This window comes from Theobroma cacao, chromosome 2 (assembly GCF_000208745.1).
Source record: "Theobroma cacao cultivar B97-61/B2 chromosome 2, Criollo_cocoa_genome_V2, whole genome shotgun sequence".
Classification (NCBI taxonomy): domain Eukaryota; kingdom Viridiplantae; phylum Streptophyta; class Magnoliopsida; order Malvales; family Malvaceae; genus Theobroma; species Theobroma cacao.
In genome coordinates, this window is record NC_030851.1 from 9,511,046 (window position 1) to 9,533,995 (window position 22,950).

Genomic DNA, 22,950 nt, shown 5'->3' on the forward strand with positions numbered 1-22,950 from the left:
TTTATAGTGTCTACAGCTGCCTCTCTTTGCGCATTTCGAAAATCCGAAATAGTGCAAAGATGTAGACATTGTATTTGACTAATTCTTTAATTCTCTTACCAAGTTTTTTTTTTTTAGATGAAACTCTTCAAAGCTGAGGCAACGAAACTTCTAAAAATGAACTTCTCAAAGCTGAGGCAACGAACTTTTAAAATAAACTCCTCAAAACTGAGGTAATGGGACTTTAAAAAATGAACTCCTCAAAACTAAGGCAACGAAACTTCTAAAATGAACTCCTCAAAACTAAGGCAACAAAACTTTAACAATGAACTCCTCAAAATTGAGGCAATGAAACTTGAAAAATAAACTCCTCAAAGCTGAGGTACCGAAACTTTAAAAATGAATTTCCCTCTTTTTCAATTGTTTTAAAAACTTTGAACATGGCAATTTAAATATTCTAATCATCTTCATCAGTTCAGTTTTTTTGGGTGTTTTAGAGCCTTCTCTTTAATCAATGGGAGATGAACCGATCACGCTTTCGATCTCTCGTCTTCCCCAATTTATTGCTCTCAACTGTTTTCTTCCTCTATCATACTCATGGTTAAATCATTCTTCACATTTTTACTGTTCTCCATTCTGTTGCTATTTCCATTTCTTTCTCTCTTTTCTTAGTCTTTTCTCTTTTCTTTTTTTTTTTTTTTTAGATTACCAGATTCCATTTCATTCCCCGTCAATTATGATCTTTTTTCAAAATACTACAAACATTTCTTTATTTTATCATGCTCTTTATTAAATATTGTTCCAATTTTATGACAAATGCAATGTAATGTACTCATATCCCCTCTCTTGACAGAATGGAAATAATGACAATATTGGGAGCAGAAAGGCTATTTTTCATTAGAAAATAGGGAAGTTTCTACAATCAGGCATAATGACAAGGAACAAGAAAAAATCAATTGATACAAAAGAGATACAGGTCTTTTTAATGACTGTTTCGATAGATATTGACAGTAGCCTTGAAATTTTATCTCAAAGCAAGCACAAGCGTCAGCTCCTTTGTCCTTTGTCTGAACATCTCGGATCATGATTTTCACCCTTTCTATGTTAAGCCCTTGTAATACTTGGACATCCTTCTTGTCTAGACCGCCCTTTTGGGTTTTCACCCTAAACACATCTCCTAGATTCAAGCCGTCTTTTCAAGTTTTCAAATTGAAAATTTATTTTTATTTATTTATTTTTCTCTTTTTTTTTTATGCAAAATATTTCTTGACAGCATCGGCATTCACTGGGTTGGAAAACTCCCTTCCATCCATATCTGCCAAGATTAGTGCTCCCCTTGAAAAAGCTTTCTTCACCACAAATGGTCCTTCCCAATTCGGCGTCCATTTCCCGCGAGGATCCTGCTGGTTCGGAAGAATTCTTTTCAATACTAACTCTCCCTTTTGGAACTGACGAGGGTGTACCTTCTTGCCATATGCCTTCATCATTCTCTTTTGATATAACTGCCCATGGCAAAATACCGCCAACATTTTTTCTTCTATGAGATTCAATTGCTCATAACGAGCGTTAACCCATTCGGCTTCTTCCAACTGTACTTCTTTAAGGACCCTTAGGGAAGGGATTTTTACTTCAATTGGCAAGACTGCTTCCATCCCATACACTAAAGAGAACGGCATAGCTCTTGTGGAAGTTCAGACTGTTGTGCGATAAGCATGCAAAGCAAAGGGTAACTTCTCATGTCAGTCTTTGTATACATCTGTCATCTTTTCAATTATCCTTTTGATGTTCTTGTTGGCTACTTCTACTGCTCCATTCGTCTTTGGGTGATAAGGAGCTGAATTGTGATGTTTGATCTTGAACTTGGCACAAACCTCTTTCATCATTGAACCATTGAGGTTACTAGCGTTATCTGTGATGATCCTTTCCAAGAGACCATAGCGGCATATTATTTCTTTTTAGATGAACTTACATACCACTTTCTGAGTCACATTGGCATAAGATGCTGCTTCTACCCACTTAGTGAAGTAGTCAATCGCCACCAGAATAAACCGATGCCCATTTGATGCCTTCGTGGTTATTAACCCAATCACATCTATGCCCCACATTGAGAATGGCCATGGTGATGTCAATACATGTAGTGAATTTGCAAGAGTGTGGATTTTGTCTGCGTATATCTGACACTTGTGACACTTTCGAGCGAAATCTATACAATCTGTTTCCAACGTGAGCTAGTAATACCCTACTCTCATAACCTGTCTTGCCAACATATGCCCACTTGCATGTGCCCCACAAATTCTTTCGTGAATTTCCTCAACTATTCTTCGAGCTTCTGCTGAATTCACACATCTTAAAAGCACTTGATCCTTACTTCTCTTGTATAAGATGTCCCCATCCAAGAAGAAATTCATTGCCAACCTTCTAATGGTTTTCTTATCATTTTTTGAGCTTTGCTCCGGATATTGTTGGAACTTAAGATAATGCACAATATCATGGTACCACGGTTTCCTGTCTACTTCTCCCTCTACACTAGAGCAGTGTGCGGGGCACTCTCGAAGATTAATCATGATGGGTTGAATCTTGACATCGGTACCAACTTTGAACATTGCTGCCAGCGTGGCTAATGCATTCGCCATTTGGTTCTCCTCTCGGGGCAAATGAGTGAAGCAAATCTTATCAAAATTTTCAATCAGCTTTGAAACATACTTATGATGCCGGACTAACTTCGAGTCGCGTGTCTCCCATTCTCCTCGCAACTGATAAATAACCAAAGCAGAATCCCCATACACTTTCAAAACGTGAATTTTCCTCTCGATTGCTGCCTGAAGACCCATGACACAAGCTTCATATTCGACCACATTATTGGTGCAATAGAAATTGAGTTTAGCTATGACGGGATAATGATCTTCTTCTTGAGACACTAACACGACCCTTATGCCATGCCCCAAGGCATTCAAAGCTTCGTCGAAAAACATCTTTCAATTCTCTTTCTCCTCTGATTCCTCCTCATTTGTTTGACAAACCGACATCAGGTCCTCATCTGGGAACTCAAACTCCATCGGTTCATAATCCCCCTCTACTCTTTCCGTCAAAAAATTTACGATTGTACTTCCTTTGATAGCTTTTTAAGACACGTATACAATATCATATTAAGACAACAACACTTGCCATCTTGCCACTCTACCTGATAAAGATGGTTTCTCGAAAATGTATTTAATAGGGTCCAACTTTGCAATGAGCCAAGTGGTACGATATAGCATGTACTGCTTGAGTCGATGCGCCGTCCATGCTAAAGCACAACACACATCCCATGGATCCTTCATTTACTGTCAGATACAAAAAGAGGGGTCTCCCGACCATAGGTGATACCAACACTGGCGGACTCAGCAGATATTCTTTAACCTTGTCAAAAGCAACTTGGCACTTCTCTTTCCATGCCCCAGAATTGTGTTTGTGAAGGAGCTTGAAGATCGGGTCACATTTGAGTGTGAGTTGTGATATGAACCAGGCTATATAATTCAAACTTCTTCAGAATACCCTAACTTCTTTCTGCGTTTTGGGAGGAGGCAAATTACGGATTGCTTGAACCTTATCCGAGTCAACTTCTATTCCTCTTTCACTGAAGACGAAACCAAGTAACTTTCCTGAAGTAACTCCAAAGGTGCATTTTACCGGATTTAATCTGAGCTAAAACTTTCGTAACCTCTTAAACAACCTTTCAAGATTGGTCGCATGGTCTTCTGTTTTGCGAACTTTTACAATCATATCATCCACATACACCTTGACCTCTCGGTGCATCATATCATGGAAGAGAGTCAGCATGGCCCGCTGATAAGTTACCCCGACATTCTTCAAACCAAATGGCATTACCTTATAACAAAAGATCCCCCACATAGTTATGAAGGTAGTTTTTTCTCTGTCCTCGGTGCCATCTTAATTTGGTTATACCCTAAAAAATCATCCATAAAGGAAAACATGGAATGGCGGGCAGTATTATCAACAAGGGTGTCGATGTCGGGTAGAGGGAAATTATCTTTTGGGCTAGCTCTATTCAAATCTCGATAGTCCACACACATTCTCACTTTTCCATCTTTCTTAGGCACCGGGACAATATTTGTAACTCATTCGGGGTACTTAACTACTTTCAAAAATCCTGCATCAAACTGCTTCTTCACCTCTTCCTTAATTTTCAAAAGCATTTCAGGTTTCATTCTTCTCAACTTTTGCTTAATTGGTTTGCATTCGGGTTTCAAAGGCAGTTTATGGGCTACAATGTCTGTATTGAGTCCTGACATATCTTGATAGGACCATGCAAACACATTTACATACTCATGGAGTAGCTTTATTAGTTTTTCTTTTTCAGTCAGCGCCAACATCGTACCAATTCTAACTTCTTTCTTATTATCTTCATTTTTCAAATTAATCGTTTCAAGTGTCTCTTGATGTGGGACAATTTGTCTCCCCTCCTATTCTACTAGTCTTAACAGATTTGGAGTTAAATCATAATCCTCCATGTTTTCTGTATTGTCAAGTTCACTGACACTTGTACTTTTTTTAAAATTAACCTCAAAACCACTGTCATTATCATCTTCGCATTCATTATTTGGAATCTTGGAAGGTAAAGGGAATTGAAAGATGTAGAGCTATTGTATAGATAAACAGTTAAAATAAAGTGATGAGATGATAAGAATGGAAATGGTGAATCATGAGGGGAGATATGAGAAATGCACTACGCATGTCAATTTATTAGAATGATAAATGATAAAAAAACCCAATACATAAAATTTCCAATGCTCTTGGGCATAAGCACGGATGTTTAGTTTGCATTACTTTGAAATTGAATCATAAGTGACTAGTAAACTCATGGTGGTCTAGCTACTCAACTTCAACTCAGGTGGTCCGAGGTATGTAGTAAGGATCCCCTCCGCATTTCCTAGCTGCTCTTCATCTTCCTCCGTTACACATATTGATAAATCAGAAAAGGCTTCCCCTAATGCTGACACTGATTCTCGGCTCCCAACGGTGAGTGATTCATGAAAGATGCAACCTCTGGATCGAAATGTCTCGTAGAAATGAGGATATATCATTCTATGGTCTTCCAACCTGTGCCCCTTAAAGCGAGCCAACCTTTCCCTTCTTATTTTGATTATCATTTCTTCCCTTTCCTTCTTAGTCGGCTTATATCTTAGGCCAAACTTTTCTTCATTTTTGGTAGCACGTATTGGCTTTTTAATGCCTTACAGCTCTTTTCTCAGTCCTACCCCAGCTCGATATCCTTTCCATACTATCTGACTGACAGCCATTTCGGTGGTTTTGGAAAGCCTCGGCATAGGTGGTGCGGCTCCTTGTCCAACATATGTGGTATTAACAAATTCAAAAGATCGGAAGGAACATTCAGGCACTTTTTTCATCTCCTCCACGTAAGGAGTATCCGTTGGCTTGCTTATAAGTAAGTCTTCTTCCCCGTTAACACATACAATATTCCCGTCCACGATAAACTTGACCTTTTGGTGAAGCGATGAAGGTATGGCCCCAGCCATGTGGATCCAAGGTTTTCCCAACAAATAATTGTATGAATGAGCGATATCCATCACTTGGAATTCAATGGTAAAGGTACACGGGCTGATTTCTACCAGTATCTCAATGTCCCTTACAACTTCTCTCTTTGTCCCATCAAAGGCTCTCATAATCATCTAGCACTTTCTCATGTAAGACATGTCGATGGGTAAGCAGGCCAAGGTCCTCATAGGCATCACATTCAAGGACGATCCGTTATCAAGTAGCACTTTTGCAACGGTATAACCTTTGCACTTAGTAGTGATATGCAAAGCTTTGTAGTTTCCCCTACCTCCAAAAGGGATTTCTTCATCGCTAAAGGATAGTATGTTACCCACTGAAATGTTCCCAATGATATAGTCTAAATTTTCAATTGAAATGTCGTGATCCACATATGCTTGGTTCAGAATCCTCATCAAAGAGTTCCTATGTGGTTCTAAGCTAAGGAGCAATGATAACAGTGAGATACGAGCAGGCAACCTATTAAATTGCTCGACTACATTGTACTCACTGTGTTTGATGAACTTGAGCAACTCTGCAGCTTCTTTTTTCGTCACCAGTCCTTTTGAGCCATTTGTCGATTCTTGAGATTGCACTTTTTCTTCTCTCAGATGTTGCTCTTTTTCTTTTCCCTTCTCTTTCCTAAGATTCTCCAATGCCTCTGGTGTATAGCAACGTCCGCTGCGGGTAATCCCCTCAACACTAGTTATATTTGCAACATTATCTTGAGATTCGGTCATCTATTTTCCCGCATTTGAAACTTGTACATTGCAATTGTAGTTCCATGGGACAGCTTTGTCATCTTTGTAGGAAAAAGGTTTAGGGACTTCGATGGTCATCTTGGCTTGGGTTCTGTCTTCCATAAACTCTCCTCTTGGTTCATAGAAAATGGTCAAAGGTTTTATCTTTATTTGGTGAGTAGAATCTTTGGCCATCATGTTTACTGCTGGCCTTGAGGCTTCCACGTAGAATTCAATCTTTGATTCGTCCATCATCTTTTGCACTTCCTTTAGAAAAGAACTACAATCTTGAATTAAATGCCCCACACATCCTTTGTGATATAAGCAGTATGGTCCTTGGATATCTCTCAAGTCATTCATATCAAGACGTTCCGGCCAAACCTCGAGCATACAAGCCTTTACCAAGGCTTTAAACATTTTCTCCATGGGGGTTTCCACTTCCCGAATGTTCCTTTTAACATTCATCTCCCCTTCAATCGCATTTACCCCTACCCTAGTATGATTTGGCAATGGGTTGTTGTTAACATTATGTTCTGGCTTCTTTTCAAAATTTAGGATTCCTGCCTTGATCAACCTTTGCACCTTATGTTTGAATGTTGTACAATTCTCGATCGAATGCCCTTCAATTCCATAATGATAATCGCAATGGGCGAAAGCATCATACCATCTCGAGAATGAAAGTTTTAATGGCTCTATGTATAAAGGTGCCACTAGATGGTTTGCAACTAACTGAGTGAAGAGTTTAGCATATGGGATTGGGATTGGGTCAAACTGCATTTTTTCTTGCTTGTTTCGCCATCCTCTTGATTCGCTAGCAATATGGTTGTTTGAAGGTGTTGTTTGTTGTGTAGTTGAAGCTGCAATGAGTGTGAAAGTAGGTAGGTGGATATTTATGGGGTAAGATGTTCGTTGGATGGGAGCATATGGGTATAGGTTAGAAAAGGCATTTGGCATGGGTGGATATAGGTATGGATTTTGTGAAGTGTTATTCACAACTGGGTAATAGGGATATGGTGGATATGGCTGATAAAAGTTGTAGCTTCCTCCTTGGGGTTGTCCCGAAGTGATGGCTTGGGCTTCTCCTTCCCTCTTCTTAAAAGTTCCACCTTTCTTCGTGTATGCCGCATCACCTCCTTCTATCTTTTCTTGCTTAACGGCAGTCTCTATCATTTTTCCTGAAATCACCATATCAGCGAAGTTCTTTGTGGCACTACCAACCAATCGTTCATAGTAAGGGGCCCGTAAGATGTTAACGAACATCACGGTGGTCTTTTTCTCAGTCAATGGTGGCTGGACTTGAGAAGCCACATTCTTCCATCTTTGAGCATATTCTTTGAAGCTTTCAGTGGGTTTCTTCTCCATGTTTTATAAAGAAAGGCGATCCGGAGCCATATCTGTAACATGCTTATACTGAGCCACAAACGCCCAAGCAAGATCCTTCCATGTGTGGATTCGATTACGGTCCAGTTGGATGTACCATTTTGCTGCAGCACCAGTGAGGCTATCTTGGAAGCAATGTATCAAGAGCTTGTCATCATGGGCATATGCAGCCGTCCTTTTGCAATACATGGTGATGTGTGTGACCGGGCACTTAGTTTCGTCATTTTTTTTAAAGTCTGGAACTTTGAATTTTGGGGGTATAACCACATCTGGAACGAGACAGAGTTCGATTGCATCCATAGAGCAATACATTCCCATTTTTTCTATCATGCGTAGTCTTTCCTCAAAAAGGTCAAATTTTTTGTGGGTATCAAGATTGTCCATTGATTCAATGGATCCACACTTAAGCTTCTCTTGTTCCTTCGGATCATCCAGGTTAGGTATAGAGATGGGGTCTGAAGGACTTGCCCCTCCAATTGGCCTCTGTTGGGCACAAGTCGGTGGTGGCCTTGTAGGCACTGGCATCCCAAAGAACGGATATTGTCTTATCGACGACATGAGGATAGACGCATTCCTTGCTGGTGGTGGTGTGAATCTTGGTGGATATACGGGGTCTGTATTGGCTTCTGTCTGTTGAACATCTTCTGACACACCAGAACTCCCTGCCACTCTCTTCCCTTTATCTGTCGACATCAACTCCAAAATCTTTGACAACTAACCCATGATTTCTTCTTGCTTCTTTTCGATCTTGTCCATTCTCTCCGAATATTCGTCCCCCATGATCTTAAAGCGAGGTCCTGTGTTGTATCTGTGTAAGGTTCGTTTCTCTAGAATTTTATTCTTTTACGGGTCAAATGGATAAGTTAGAATTTTATGTTGATGAATACATTATCAGTTGTTATTATTTATATGAATCATGCAAATATGATGCAAGTGAAATGTATTGAAAAGAAAAATATGAAAGATATTGGCCATCCAACATTTACCATAAGAAAATCCACATCCATAAAACTAAAATATCCGATTACATCTTTGTCTAAAATCATTACAGAACTACCAAAAGGAAAAACCAGCTTTGTCATATTGGTCCCTAACCATCCTGAGGTGATCGATCAACCGCTCACTCAATTCATCCCTCGGAAGAATCTCTCACTTGAGTTCTTCGGTCTTGTCTGCCATTACTCGCGCTTTAAATGCCACTTCTCTCATCTGTCTCAGTATCCATCGCATTTCAGCTTCTTTCCTTTGAAGGCTTTGTGTGCACGAATCATTTTTTTCCCTCATTTGAAAATACTCTTGCCTTACTGCTTCATACTGTGCCTTATAGCCCTCCATGGCAGTTTCCAACAAGCCGCAATCATTTCTCAACTCTTAGATAGTTTGTTCTTGTCTTTGTACCTCGTGTTGCAAAGCATTGTTGACACTTTGAAGTTTTTGCATTCTGGCTATCAGAGAAGAATTTGTCATGTTCACTTCCTCAAACTTGCTTTGCCACTCATCCCGCTCTTCTAAAGCCATTCGTACCTTTCTTGCCGTCTCTTTCTTCACTTCTTCTAGTTCATCCTCATGTCTCCGCTTCATATTCATCATCTCATTTTCAAGTCTTTTTCTTGTCAACTCACTTTCTAGTAGGACATCTTGAGGTTTTGGGTTTATGGGATGTTTTGAAGGATTTTTCGGGGGGCATACGACATCTTTCACCCTTTGGTTGTGCCAAGTATGATATCCTGTGGTGACTTCATCGGTAACCCTCTCTTGATCCACTCAGCACGTTTTTTTCCAGTCTTGTGCAATTTTCTCAATTTTCTTTAGCGTTCCCGGCTCTCCATATGTAAACTCTAACTGGTTGAGTTGGTGAGTCATAGGCATGAATTGCTCATATCCGAACTGTCTCCGTACCATAATCGGTGCATAGCTAATGGCTCCCCATGGTCCCATCAGCGGCACTCACGGCTTGTCTCCGCATTTATACATCACTTGCATTCGCGGTATCCATGGAGCTCTCCAAGTTACTTCCACGCTCATTAGCCTCCGGAGATTCGCGACCCATTCTTCTTTCCTCTTGCAGTCAAGCCATACACTTTCGCAGAACTCAATGATAGGGCAACTTACAAACAGATAAAGTTTTCAAAATTTACTCTCTTTGCATTCGAAATGGCTTTTGACCCATATGGTTAAGAGTTGGGCACATCCGATGAATAGTTCTTCGCCTTTGCGTCGACAGAAATTCAAGAATCTAAAGGTTTCAACTAAGATGGATGGGGTCGGGTTAATGCTCCTTGTCACCTGATTGAAGAAGTCTATGACTGATACCTCCATGTGACCTAAAACTTTTGGGAAGACCACTAAGCCATAGATTGCCATTGCGAAAGTTAGGAGACTTTGTTCATCCTACATGTGTTTTTTAATATATCCGTTCAAGAAACTCCACGGAAGGCATTCTGTGTCTCCTTTCTTCTTCAGATGTTGATCCACTTCTACCGTAGTCATTCCTAACAACTTGGCCAATTTTCTCTAGTGTCCCATCTTTTGGGCCCTCCAATAGATCTTGTCAAGCTGCATATGATCTATCCGGAATAGAGAGGAGTACTCTTTTATGATAGAGGTCATGTCCACCTTATTAAAGACAAAGCAACGGTATGAAGGATCCCAAAACTGAACGATGGCTCAGAGTATCTAGTCATCAACAGGTATGTATAAGAGCCATGCAATGTGTCCATACTTTCTCTAAAAATTATCTCAGTGAGCACGTCTCCACTGTTCCCAAATCCTATCATCTTTGTGAAGTCATTCTGTTGAAGGTCCAAGTGAACTCTCTCGGGTAAAGTTAGGATATGTTTTTGGGTCAAACAGTCTCTTTTTTCTTGTTGAATCTGCCCCATCTGTAACTCTATCTCATAGTCATTTCTATATATGTTAAGTGGACCTACTGAGGACGATGCCATGGATGTAACCGGGATCTCTCAAGTTGGATGTTGTGTAGCCAATATTTCTCCTATATGCAATTACGATGCATGCAAATGAACATGTGATATGCACATGACAAGCAAAATAAACTTAAGTTAATATGGTAAAAAGAAAGAATGGAGTGTTAAAAATAATGAAAGAATAATAAGCAATATCATGGGTATTACTGCCTACTCCACGATACTTTATTATCTCGTGGCAGAATTTAAAATAGAAGAAGTGAAAGAAATTTCTTCACGTGTACCTATTTATAGGGTATACTCTCACGGGTATGGCCTTACCTAGAATTAAGTTGCTTTCGGTATTCTATGTGCTGAGCGGGGTTTATAAACAGAGCTAAGGTTCCCAAATCGTTCTTCACTGTCGTCCACGAGGACTAGTAAGGCACCCCGGTCCTCACCCATTACAGGCTTCAAACGGACTAAGTTTGATTTGAGTGGGAGTCTTCACTAACCCATGCGGAGGTTATCACCTCACGAGAGCGTAGCTACTAAACTCCCTCCTAAAAAAGACAATAACCCGGGTGGAGGGTTTATGCATGAATGCAAAATGCGCTGTGTGTGTGAAGGAAAACATCGAGTTCGGAATAACATTCTCACATCCCTCTATCCTAAATCCCCACAATTATTAAAAGTAATAAAGTAACAAATGCGAAATAAACGAATGCACCAAACAAAATATGCAGAACAAATCGTTAACACTAAGGAAACATCGAATTATTTAAAGCCTTGGATAACCTATTATTATTTAATGGTTCGACTCTCAGCAATCCCCAATGGAGTCGCCAGCTGTCGTAACGTGCGGGTCTGAGAACCCGACCGCCATACGTGGTGAAAACTCTAAAAAGTAGGAAAAATTAAGAGTCGCCACCAATCTTTTTTACTAGGTGCGATTGGCCACCTATTGACTCGATTCTAATCGATGAAGCCTTAAATTAATTTCAAGCCCATCGAAAAGAACCTTAAACTAGTCTACGTTTTTCTATATCTAAGTTCGGGAGTACAGTTACTCCCGAAAAAAGATAAGCACCCTCGGGACGCCCGTTCCATGAACGGTACCATTTTTTATATTATCCAATTAGGCTTTAATTTTTAAGTTCACTATATTTTTTTAGTTATTATTCTCTTATTTTATCTCCTATTTAACCTAAAATGGAATGCAAACGTGAGGTAAGATGAAATGCATGGCGTGGAATAAAAATGTCGAACGAATAACCTTTTATCGAGAACGTTCTCCCGAATCCACCCATCATACTGGTGGGATCCGGGGTGTTCTCTCACCTAGGGAATTATCCAATAAACTTGCCCTCGCAAATTCAACGAATAATTCCCATCATCGGGGTCATCGTACATTTTTCGTTAAAATAAACGTTTTCGTGCATAATGAATCTAATTCGGGCAAAAGCCTTTTATTAAAGATGTTTTTCGAGCCTTCCCATCATACTGGTGGGACTTGGGGATACCTTTTCACTTAGGAAACTTTCAAAGGAATACCCGCCTTCGCAAGATCCTTGAAAGATCCCATCATCGGGGCTTAAACTCGAAAACAGAATTATTTATATGTGATTATATGCATGATGCAATATATATATATGCTATGTTAATGCAATTGTCTATTATTTATTTATTTATTATTATTTAATTATTATTTTCATTTTATCATATTTTTTATTATTATATTTTTTATTTTATTCCTTATTATTTTATTATTATTATTATTATTTATATCTTATATTTTTATCCTAAATTCCTCCTATATTTTCCTTTTATAATTAGATAAATTATTTATGATTCCATTTAATGCTTAATTTAAATTAATTATTGTCTTAGATTTTTATTATTATTTATTTTTTTAATTGAGTAATAACATGTATATTGCATTTTTACAAATTAATTACTTACTATATATTTGAATCATTATTATTATTTTTATCATCATTTTTTTAATCTATTGTTATTTATTATTATTTTTATTGAATAATTTTTGTATAGTCAAATTCTTTATTTATTAAAAACTTCGGGATCTTGAAATCGAGGCCCTCCAATCGTACTGGTGGAGCCTTAATTCGGATTTTGAACCTAGGGAACATAAGCCCGGGATTGCGACTTCTCGCGTCCCGACCGATCATCCCATCATCGTTACAATTTTGTATTCTTTCCACGGTTAATATTACGGTACCATAAGGCTCACATAATATACTATTAAAACTATTAATATTGTCCAAAAACAAAGGATTTGTCACGACTCGGAACTCCCATCGGGCCCGTGACAACCGTCGCAACGTCCCGATAGGCACTCATTACCCCGAATGCCGATTGGAATCCCGCAAGGCTTAGCATTAGCTTCTGCATCTCCCCGGTGAGCAATAGTTATTAAATCCTACATTTCAAGAAATCATAAGTCGTTTTCAAATCAAAATAATAAAATATTATTTTTTGGCTCACATGGACATTTTCGTCATTTTTCTTTGAAAATACCAAAACTCGTCAAAAACATGGTGTAAAAGCTTAATATGTTCATACATATTTTAAATCAGATAACTAAAGTATAAAATTACTAACGTCCGCACCCTGCCAGTCATACCTCTCTCCACCCTTTTTCCTATTTTCATTTTTTTCTTTATTATTTTTTTATCATTTTCATTCATTTTTTCTTTATGATTTTTAATTAATAAAATTATAATTTTTATAATGTCTACAATAAGCTGTTTAGGGTTTGCCATTTTTGTACGTCAAAAGCAGGTTTCCTGCTTATTTTTGGATGATTAATGAAATTTCAATTACCCCAAAAAGATATACAAATCAATAAGCTGATAAACCAAGCTGAAAATGAATAAAAGCTAGGTGAATACTATAATGAAGCCCAACACGGAAGGGGATCAGGGACAGATGAGATTAGACCAGTTTGGCCCAGAAGCAGACCAGTTAATCCCAGGCATCAACAATGTCACTTGAGCCATCTAAGTTGGATTTTAACATGATTTAATCATATAAACAGAATATCGAGAAAAATTGAAAAGGTAATTTTAACTCAATTGAAAAGTTTTATGTAAATTTGTCATTGCTACTCCAAAGTTAACCACTCTGTTTTTTTTTTTTTTCGTAGCTCTATATGCACAAGGACAGCCTTACAAGAGCAGCTTTTCCTTGACAAAGTACAGTTTAAAATACAATAAAACAGGCTATTTATGGCTAGAAGCAGACTTTGGGACACTAAGCTACTTATTTTTAGCCCATTAAGTTGAGCACGACCCCGGTAGACGTTACAGAAAGTAAAGTCCTCAACTTTGAGAGTGTTTGGACTAGGCCCAAGACTAGGATGAGCCACTTGCAAAGGAGACAAGCATGATCCCCAAACTTGTGGCTTATGTGGCACCATAACTTGCAACGCGCCTTATCTCCTTGCTGGTGTGGTGGTTATAGCGTGGGTCTTCTCCATAATATCAGATGGAACACACACGCCAACAGGTTCAGCACAGCACCCACTATCTTCTATAATGGCTTCCTCAACTCTCTCCCCTGCAGCTCCTTCGCAGGTATATATGTCCCAACGGTTGTAGTTGGTTAAATTACTTTGCAAAATCCTTCTTCGAAACTCTAAACTCAACTTTTGCTTTATTTTTCCTTTTTAACAGCTATGCTCCAGCAAGAGTGGCTTGTTCTGCCCATCACAAGCTCTGCTGGTGAAACCAACAAGGACCCAGATGGTTAAAAAGGACAAGGGAATGAGACTCACATGCCAGGCCACCAGCATCCCCGCTGATGATAGAGTGCCAGACATGGGTAAGAGGCAACTCATGAATCTGCTTCTGTTGGGGGCTGTTTCACTCCCCTCAGGTTTCATGTTGGTTCCTTATGGGGCCTTCTTTGTCCCAGCTGGGTAAGGTCTCCCCCTTTTTCCCTGTTCAGTTCCTTTAATAATAGTATTATTTAACTTTATTGATAATGAGAGTGGTGATATTAATGCCTTAAGATGATTCATCTGATTCTAATAACTGATTGATTGCATTTTGGTAGGAAAAGTTACTTGTTAGTCAAATTTAAGTTACAACTATTAGTTTATGAATTTTGAAGTGATAAATTGACCTTAAGTACCCTTGAAAATATACTAAAGTCAAGACAGGAGCAACATGATTATGGTAGCGTTTTACATGAGGAGAAGCCGAAAATTGGTTTCTCCCATCCTAGTTACCTATAAGTGTTTTCCACCTAATTGACCTCCCATACTGATTTATGGCCCCCGAATTTAATTGAGCCAAATTCCCCATCATAGCTAGCTGGTATTCTAATATAGTAAATTACAATTGCCCTTTATCTCATTTGTGAGCATATCTGAAACCATGGAGAACTTAGCCATTTAACTTATTTGCATCAAGCCATCAAATATGGACTTATAAATCATGTCACTGGTTTTTGCTTGAAATATGTCAATAAACTTTCATCAAAAAGATTGCTCTTTACTTGGTGGGCAATCTCGTTATATCTATTTGGATTAAACCTTTGCTAAAATACAATACCAGGGGGCGAGGTGCTGGTGATGGTACCGTTGCCAAGGACGCAATTGGAAATGACGTCATTGCTGCCGAATGGCTTAAGACCCATGGCCCTGGAGACCGAACTCTGGCTCAAGGATTGAAGGTAATTGTAGGATGTTAATCGCAATTTGTTCTAAGCGAATGTCAAAGACCATCCAAAGAGCAGTTAACATGAAAAATTTAAGAGCTGTGGTTTCTTCTAGGAAATATTTTTCTATGTAAGCACTATAATGCAAGGATTTGGTGGTGAATGGTGACTTTTGTGAAGATGAGTTATGCTTGTAATTGCTTGAGCTCAATCTTCTTTTATGTTGAGGTTGTTAGCCTCTTGTTAATGTTTGGCATGATAAGACATTAATAAGAGTAGTAACCGTATTATGAATGTCGATTCTGTAGCCAATGTCATATTGTAAGATTTTTTTAGTGATGTATGGTTCTCCTACAAAAGAGCCATATAAAACTGGAAAGGCGAATTTAGATTTTAACTTCTTTTTTTTTTTTTCGTTATATAAGAAGAATCAGTTTTCAAACATTCTAATATCAGGATGTTGTAAAAAAATATGTGAATTTGAAAGGCATTTTGATTATTTGTGAATTTCAGGGAGATCCGACCTACCTAGTGGTGGAGAAAGACAAAACTCTTGCAACATATGGTATAAATGGCGTCTGCACACACCTTGGATGTGTTGTTCCATGGAATCAAGCTGAGAACAAATTCATATGCCCCTGCCATGGATCTCAGTACAACGAACAAGGAAGAGTTGTGAGAGGACCTGCCCCCCTGGTGAGTGAGATTAAGAGGGAAAAGTATACACTTCTGTTATATCACTGATCTTCTACTTTAAAAAAATTTGGGCATGGTGTTAAAGGATCACAGAATAGGTAAATCCATCATGATCGACATTATACTTGGGAGTTATTCTTCCAGAAACGCGAAACGTAGTGCACCCTAATAATTGAGCAGATCTCATCTCATTGCCAAATAAGTGCAAACGTGCATTTTAGTGTAGCAGTCAAAAGTTTGTACATTTTAATTTTTCTTTTCAAAATATGTTGTCTATCATTTTTCTTTTGTTTTGTTCTTATCTCATTCTTTGTTTATAATGATCAATTGTATTGTCTTTGTTGGAACAGTCCTTGGCATTGGCTCATGCTGATGTGGATGATGGGAAGGTAGTCTTTGTTCCATGGGTCGAAACAGATTTCAGAACCGGTGAGGCTCCATGGTGGGCTTAAACATCTTCTCAGTTCATTCCCCCCCTTTTGGATATTTAAGATTTATTCACTCTGTATGTTTTGCACCATCGCCAAACATCGTGTACCATAGAGTTATCCTCTGTATAGTGAAATTTGTAAGATGCAAGAACCTAAGTCCAAATCTAGACATGGCGCTAATATTCTCGTGATTTTGAAAAGCTTTCTTTCATATCTATTCATGATGGTATGGTTACTGTTCTATATGAAATGGTCACCAATCAGATAACCAAATTGCAATGGTACAAGAAATAACATGTTAAGCACCGGCAACAGTTGACTTTTTCCCAAGATGTGGAAGATGGCTATTTAGGGAGCAATTAAATACTGATTCTAAATAATTATTGTTCAAATCAATATTTGTTTGCTCTCTTTGATTACTGTAACATTCTCATAATCGACGAAAATATTCTTTCCACGGTTTAAGTAGTTAAACTGTTGAAACATTTCTTGAATCTTGTCCCTCAGGCCCAATGGCAAGCAGGCTGCAGGCTCCTTTTCATGGAGCTCTCGCACCCAGGAACAACCCCATTAACCTATTTTTTTTATCTTTGATTTACCTAATTAAAGTCTAAAACAGATCTCATACTAGCATAGTTCTAATTATTTTTTAGGCTTAAATAGTGAAAAGAAAAACATGTAATATATTTTATCATTTTTCAACTACACCCTCACCTTTTATTAATACCTAAAGAAAATTTTAAATTTTGATAATCAAATAAACTCTTTATCTTAACTGAAATTTACCATCTTTAAACTCAATGTGACATTTTATACGCATTCAAAAAAAAAAAAAAGAAACATCGATTTCCAAAACAAAACGGAAAGAGAAACTGGTTTTGGAAAAAAAAAAAAAAAGTGAAATCGATTTTGAAAAGGCTAATTGGAAAATTGAAAGAGGAACTTTTGATTTGAGTAACGTGCATTCGATTTTAGATTTTGGGTTGTTGTCTAGTTCTTTTTTTTTTATATTTGAAAATCATGTGCACGAAGGTCCTGGCTCGAGGTGGGAAGGAAAGAAAGCCATGACATTAAAGAAAATCTAAGCGCAAAGGGATGTAATGGTAACCAAAAAGGGGCAAGGACACTGCAACTTCATTGTTTGAAACTCAAGGCAGTCAAATGCATCTTTAAATGCAGAAGAATGGTTATTATTATTATTATTTTTTTTTTTGTAAATGCGTGGAAGGAACAAATCGTAAAAAATGGAGGAAGAAACGAATTCTACAAAAGAATAAGGAAGGAAGGAACAATTTAGAATATGTTTGATAATTGAAAAATAATTTAGTGAGAAAAAATTATTTTGAATAAAATATTTTTAAAATTAATATTTATATTATTTNAATTGTTGAAAATATTTTTTATTACTTTGTAAAAAATATTTTTCATCCTCACTGGTGCGGTTAGTTGTGTGTGAAAATAGTGAATAGAAATTGATTACAAAACAATAATGGCATTTTGTTCTCACTTATTTCATATCAAAATTAATAATGAAAATAAAAAATAATATTTTTTAAAACATTTAACAATATATCTATAATGAAAGTAAATTTTAATTTTTCAAAAAAAAATTTATCTCATGTTATACAAATATTAATATTTATCAATTTTGTAAAATATTCAAAACTTATAATTGTAAATATATATTAATTAAATGATGATCATTTAAATATTTTGTATTATAATTATTAATAAGATTTATTTAATTTATAAATAAAAATTTTATTTACATTAAATGATTTCATTAAAAAATTAATTTTATAATATTTTAATAGTGTTGAATAATTTAAATATTAATATTTTAAGGTAAAAATGCAAAACATTCTCAACCAAGCCGATTTTCCTCCCCTTGCTGTTGAGATAAAAACTAGTTTGAATGTCATTTTGTTTAACTATGTCCAGGACAAGTGTCCACTTTGTTTTGTTGTGCTGGTTTTGTAATTTACAGTGCATGCCGCTGCACATTTGTCCTAGGACGTGTAAACACTGCATGTTTGCTCTAATGCTGTGTCAAACACTTGGATATTTTTTGTACAAGTGTTGGTTAAATAGCTCTTGTATATATTGATGCATTTCTCCTCAGTAAATGAATGGATCGATATTAACCAAGTTCTGCTCTCTGTTTTGTCCATTGCTTTTACTTTCTCCTTTGCATGCCTGCTGCCTCTTTTCTGTATTAACAAGAACACTTGCTACTACCCATGGTTTGGCAGCCGGTAGGCCGCCGGACCCCTCCACCAATCACCGGTCATTGCTTCTTCCATCCCAAGACTGGCAGCATCCAACCCCATACTTACAGCAGAAAAATCAACCTAGCCACTAACCTTTGAAGCTTTGCCGCAAGGCATGCAGGCCCCAATACCAGCCCCTATTTCACCCCGTGTGATAAAAAAATCATTCCTGTCAATAGCTGTTGGAGAAGAACCTCCCTTGATTTCAGCATCACGTAGCCCTGCATGTTACAAAGACAGACCGGCTGCCATGTTCTTTGAAGATGAGATCGAAGCCCTTGCACAGCCTTTCAAATACTCTGTTATTGGAAAGTTTTCTAAAATGCCACAGTTGACTGAGATCCGAAAGCTTTCACAGGAATAGGCCTCGCTGGTCTTTATAATATTCGATGGTTGGATTACAAACACATTCTCATCAACCTTTCAAATGAGCAGGACTTTACTCGGATTTGAACGAAGCAAATCTGGTTCATCTCCAACCAGAAGATGCGAACCTTAAGTGGACACTGGATTTCCACCCAGAAAAAGAATCCTCGCTTGTCCCGGTGTGGATCTCTTTTCCAAATCTACAGGCTCATTTATTTGAGAAATCGGCTCTTTTGACAATTGCAAAAACGATAGAAAGGCCTTTGTTTGTTGATGAAGCCACTGCCAATGGCACTAGACCAAGCGTAGCCCGGGTGTGATTGGAGTATGATTGCTTACAGCCGCCGATTGATAACATATGGATAGTTATTAGCAAGAGAGAAACTGGTGCAATTACAGGAGGGTATTCACAAAAGGTAGAGTTCTCCAAAATGCCAGATTATTGTACTCATTGTTGCCATGTAGGTCACAACATTTCCGGTTGTCTTGTAATTGGAAATAAACAAGAAAAACCAGGGATGCCTATGCCAAAACCTACGGAGGCTGTTAAGACAAATGAGCCATCAAGGATTCCGATCCGCGAGAATCATGAAGAAAAAAATTTTAAAGTTCATGGAGGAAAAGAGAAGGCAGTGATAGTTAACAACGGAAAAAGAAAGGAAGCAATGTGGACAGTACCACTAAAACAGAGTAGGCAGTGGAAGGAAGTTGGAAAAGCGAGTAAAACTGGAGCTAAAATTTCTTTGGGGGTGGAAATAGTTTCAGAAAATAGCTCTAAGAATCCCCAGGTTGAAGTTTCTAATAGATTTAATGTGATTGCAACTGAAGGTAAAAATGAAGAACAGAGCATGGGAAAAGAGAGGAACAGGGTACAAGAAGTGAAGAATTCTTTGGTGTTGAAAAATCAGTTGGGTGGCATGCAAAAAGAAAGGAACGTGACTGAAAAATAGGGAGTTAAAATGCCAAATGGTGAAAAGAAAAATTACGTGGCTGTTAAAAATGATAGTCAATTGGCAGCTGATGGAGAGGATAAGTCAGACCAAATTTTGGAAGCTACCAGTAGTGTAAAAGGGGGTGACAGCAAGAAAAATGCTGAATATTGAAACTGCTCTTGAAGCTAAAAAAATGAAAGATAAGATGAAGGATTCCAGTGTGCAGCATGAAGGTAATGACGGTATAGGTACTTCAAGTGATGATAGTGTGGGAACCTCCTGAAGCATTATGGCAGAAAATGTTGAAGAAGCTATGCTGCAATGGGCTCTAGAAAGTTCAATGAATATCACAAGGCACAGAAAAACTAAAAAAATTGGAAAAGGAGTTGATTTTAAGGTGCAGGAGGAGCATGGAGATTTTTCTTCCAAAACTGGGGAGGAACTGACTAACTCAGGGGTTGGGGCTCACATGCAAGCAGTACATGGTATTAATCTGCTTTTTTACCAAGTGAAAAAACAAAACTGGGAGAGCAAAAAATAAGTTGGGCTCATCTCAGGTTGAAACACAGAAGGTATCCTCCAGCCAAGAAGAAAGTCCCTTACCACCCCAAAAAATCAGTGACAAGGCTAAAATTAAACAGGAAAATGAAGAAGAAAATATACGGATTCCCATGCAAAATTTATCTGGCTTACACACGAACAATAATCAGACATTGGAAAAGGAAATTGAGTTGGCAGATTGTGGTACTAACATGAAAATTTTTTCGTCTCTTCTTCTGTAGTTAATTCAAGTCAGGAATTAGAAATTCATCCCTCCAAGTAAAGGCGTAGGAAATCAACCAGTGATATCCCATCGACTCCTTAGGATGTTGAGTCTAATTCAGATGATGATTATAGTGAGACTGAACAACGAAGCATAAGGCAGGATGGCAGGTATTCTTCCAAAGAATCAAATTCTTTTTTGAATCCATGATTGATAGCCTAATATGGAATGCTCGAGGGATAGCAGGACGGGTTGTGCTTAGGCTAATTAAAAAGTTGAAATTAATGCACAACCTAAAAATTATTGCAGTCTTGGAACTTATGGTAGATTTTTCAAAAATTAATTATTTCAGACGCCGTTTGGGATTTGAGAGGGCAATTTATAATCTCTCTTAAAAAATATGGGTCTTCTGGGACCATGATATTTCTTGTGAAGTGGTTTTAGATCATGTACAGTGACTACATATTCGAGTATCTTCAACGTGGATAACAAAACCATTTTTTGTTTCATTTGTCTATGCTAAATGTCTACGAACGGAAAGAAGAGTGTTATGGGAGTGCCTAAGGTCCATCTCTGGTCAGTTGCAAGCTCCGTGGATTATTGGAGGGGATTTTAACACTTTGTTCAATAGTAATGAAAGGTTGTATGGTGCTTTACCAAACAAGGGTGCAATGGAGGAATTTGCTACAGCTATTTTGGAATGTGGTTTGATGGATGCAGGATATGAAGGAAACCAATATAGTTGGGCTAACTCATGTATGTTTCAAAGGCTTGACCGAGTTCTTTACAATATGGAATGGTCTGAACTGTTTTCGATTACAAGGGTACAACATTTAACAAGAGACGGGTCAGATCAGGCTCCTTTGAGCTATGTGGAGTCTAAAAGGCCGACTTCATTCCGTTTTTAACATGCCTGGCCTAAACATCATAATTTTTTGAGCTATTTGGAAGGGAATTGGAGTGCTCCTGTACATGGTTCCAGCATTAAGGCATTTTGATCGAAACAACAAAGACTTAAGCAAGGTCTTCGACATTTGAATAAAACGGTATTTGGAGATATCTTCTCAAATATTCGGCAAGCAGAAAATTGGGCAGCAGAATGTGAGATTTTATTTCAGAATGATCAAACTGCACAGAATAGAGAAGCCATGCATCGGGTATATGCAGATCTGAACCGTACCTTGAGCATGGAGGACTCTTTTTGGCAACAAAAATCTGGAGTTAAATGGACAGTTGAAGGAGAACGTAGCGCTGAATTTTTTCATATGATGTTGAGAAAGAAACGGGTTAGGCAGCTTATTTTCCAAATTTAAGATTTTGACGGCAATATGATTGATGATCCAGTATTAGTGCAAAATTCAGCAGTTGATTTTTTCAGCAACCTGATGCAGTCTGAAACTTCTGATCTTTCAATCTTTAATGATGCTTTAATCCCTGGTGTTATATCAACATAGGATATTAAAATGTTTTATGTGCATCACCAAAATTGGAGGAAGTTAAAGAAGCAGTATTTGGCATAGATAAGAATAGTGTAGCTGACCGAGATGGCTTTTCATCATAGTTTTATCAATGTTGCAGGGATATCATCTCTACAGATTTATGGGAAGCAGGAAAAGACTTTCCATGGTGCGGCACTGCCAAGGGGAATTACTTCGATAACAATAGTTCTGCTGCCCAAAAATCTTTCACCAACACATTGGAAGACCTATTAGCTTATGCACGGTAATGAATAAAATAATTACTAAATTGCTTGCTAACCGTTTAGCCAAAATTTTGCCTGATATTATATCAAATAATCAAAGTGGCTTCATAGTGGGAAGACTCATCAGTGATAATATTCCATTGGCTCAAGAATTAAATCACTGGATTGATAAAAAGTGCATGGTGGAAATGAGATTCTTAAATTGGATATGATGAAAGCCTATAATTGGCTTGATTGGAATTTTTTATACAAAATGTTGAAAAAATTTAGATTTTCTGAACAGTGGGTTAACATGATACAACGATGTGTTGATAACTGTTGGTTCTCCTTCCAAATCAATGGCTCATCGTTGGGTATTTCAAATCGAGCAGAGAGCTGTGACAAGGTGATCCCATCTCTCCCTTACTTTTTATATTGGCAGCAGAATATTTTTCACAGAGGTTAAATGATTTATATGAGAAATATCCATCAGTCTGATATTTTTCAAGTTGCCTCATAAATATTAGTCATCTAGCATTTGTGTATGTTATTGTTATTTTTACTAACGGT

At 37.8% G+C, this 22,950-nt stretch overlaps 2 protein-coding genes across 2 annotated transcripts; one reads left to right on the plus strand and one right to left on the minus strand.

Moving 5' to 3' along the window:
• LOC108660636 lies at positions 6,273-7,634 on the minus strand. Its single transcript, XM_018114886.1, has one exon. The coding sequence runs from the start codon at positions 7,632-7,634 to the stop codon at positions 6,273-6,275; it is 1,362 nt and encodes a 453-aa protein (XP_017970375.1).
• Positions 14,005-16,611, plus strand: LOC18608589 (cytochrome b6-f complex iron-sulfur subunit, chloroplastic). Its single transcript, XM_018116481.1, has 5 exons — positions 14,005-14,154; positions 14,254-14,498; positions 15,139-15,256; positions 15,755-15,937; positions 16,288-16,611. Exons 1-5 carry the CDS (start codon positions 14,116-14,118, stop codon positions 16,387-16,389), a joined length of 687 nt encoding a protein of 228 aa, XP_017971970.1. The 5' UTR covers positions 14,005-14,115; the 3' UTR covers positions 16,390-16,611.

Coding starts and splice junctions, on each gene's coding strand:
- LOC108660636 (XM_018114886.1), bottom strand. CDS start 7,634: ATGGAGAAGAAACCCACTGAAAGCTTCAAAGAATATGCTCAAAGATGG.
- LOC18608589 (XM_018116481.1), top strand. CDS start 14,116: ATGGCTTCCTCAACTCTCTCCCCTGCAGCTCCTTCGCAG. Junction 15,257..15,754: donor CTCTGGCTCAAGGATTGAAG/GTAATTGTAGGA, acceptor TGTGAATTTCAG/GGAGATCCGACCTACCTAGT. Junction 15,938..16,287: donor TGAGAGGACCTGCCCCCCTG/GTGAGTGAGATT, acceptor TTGTTGGAACAG/TCCTTGGCATTGGCTCATGC.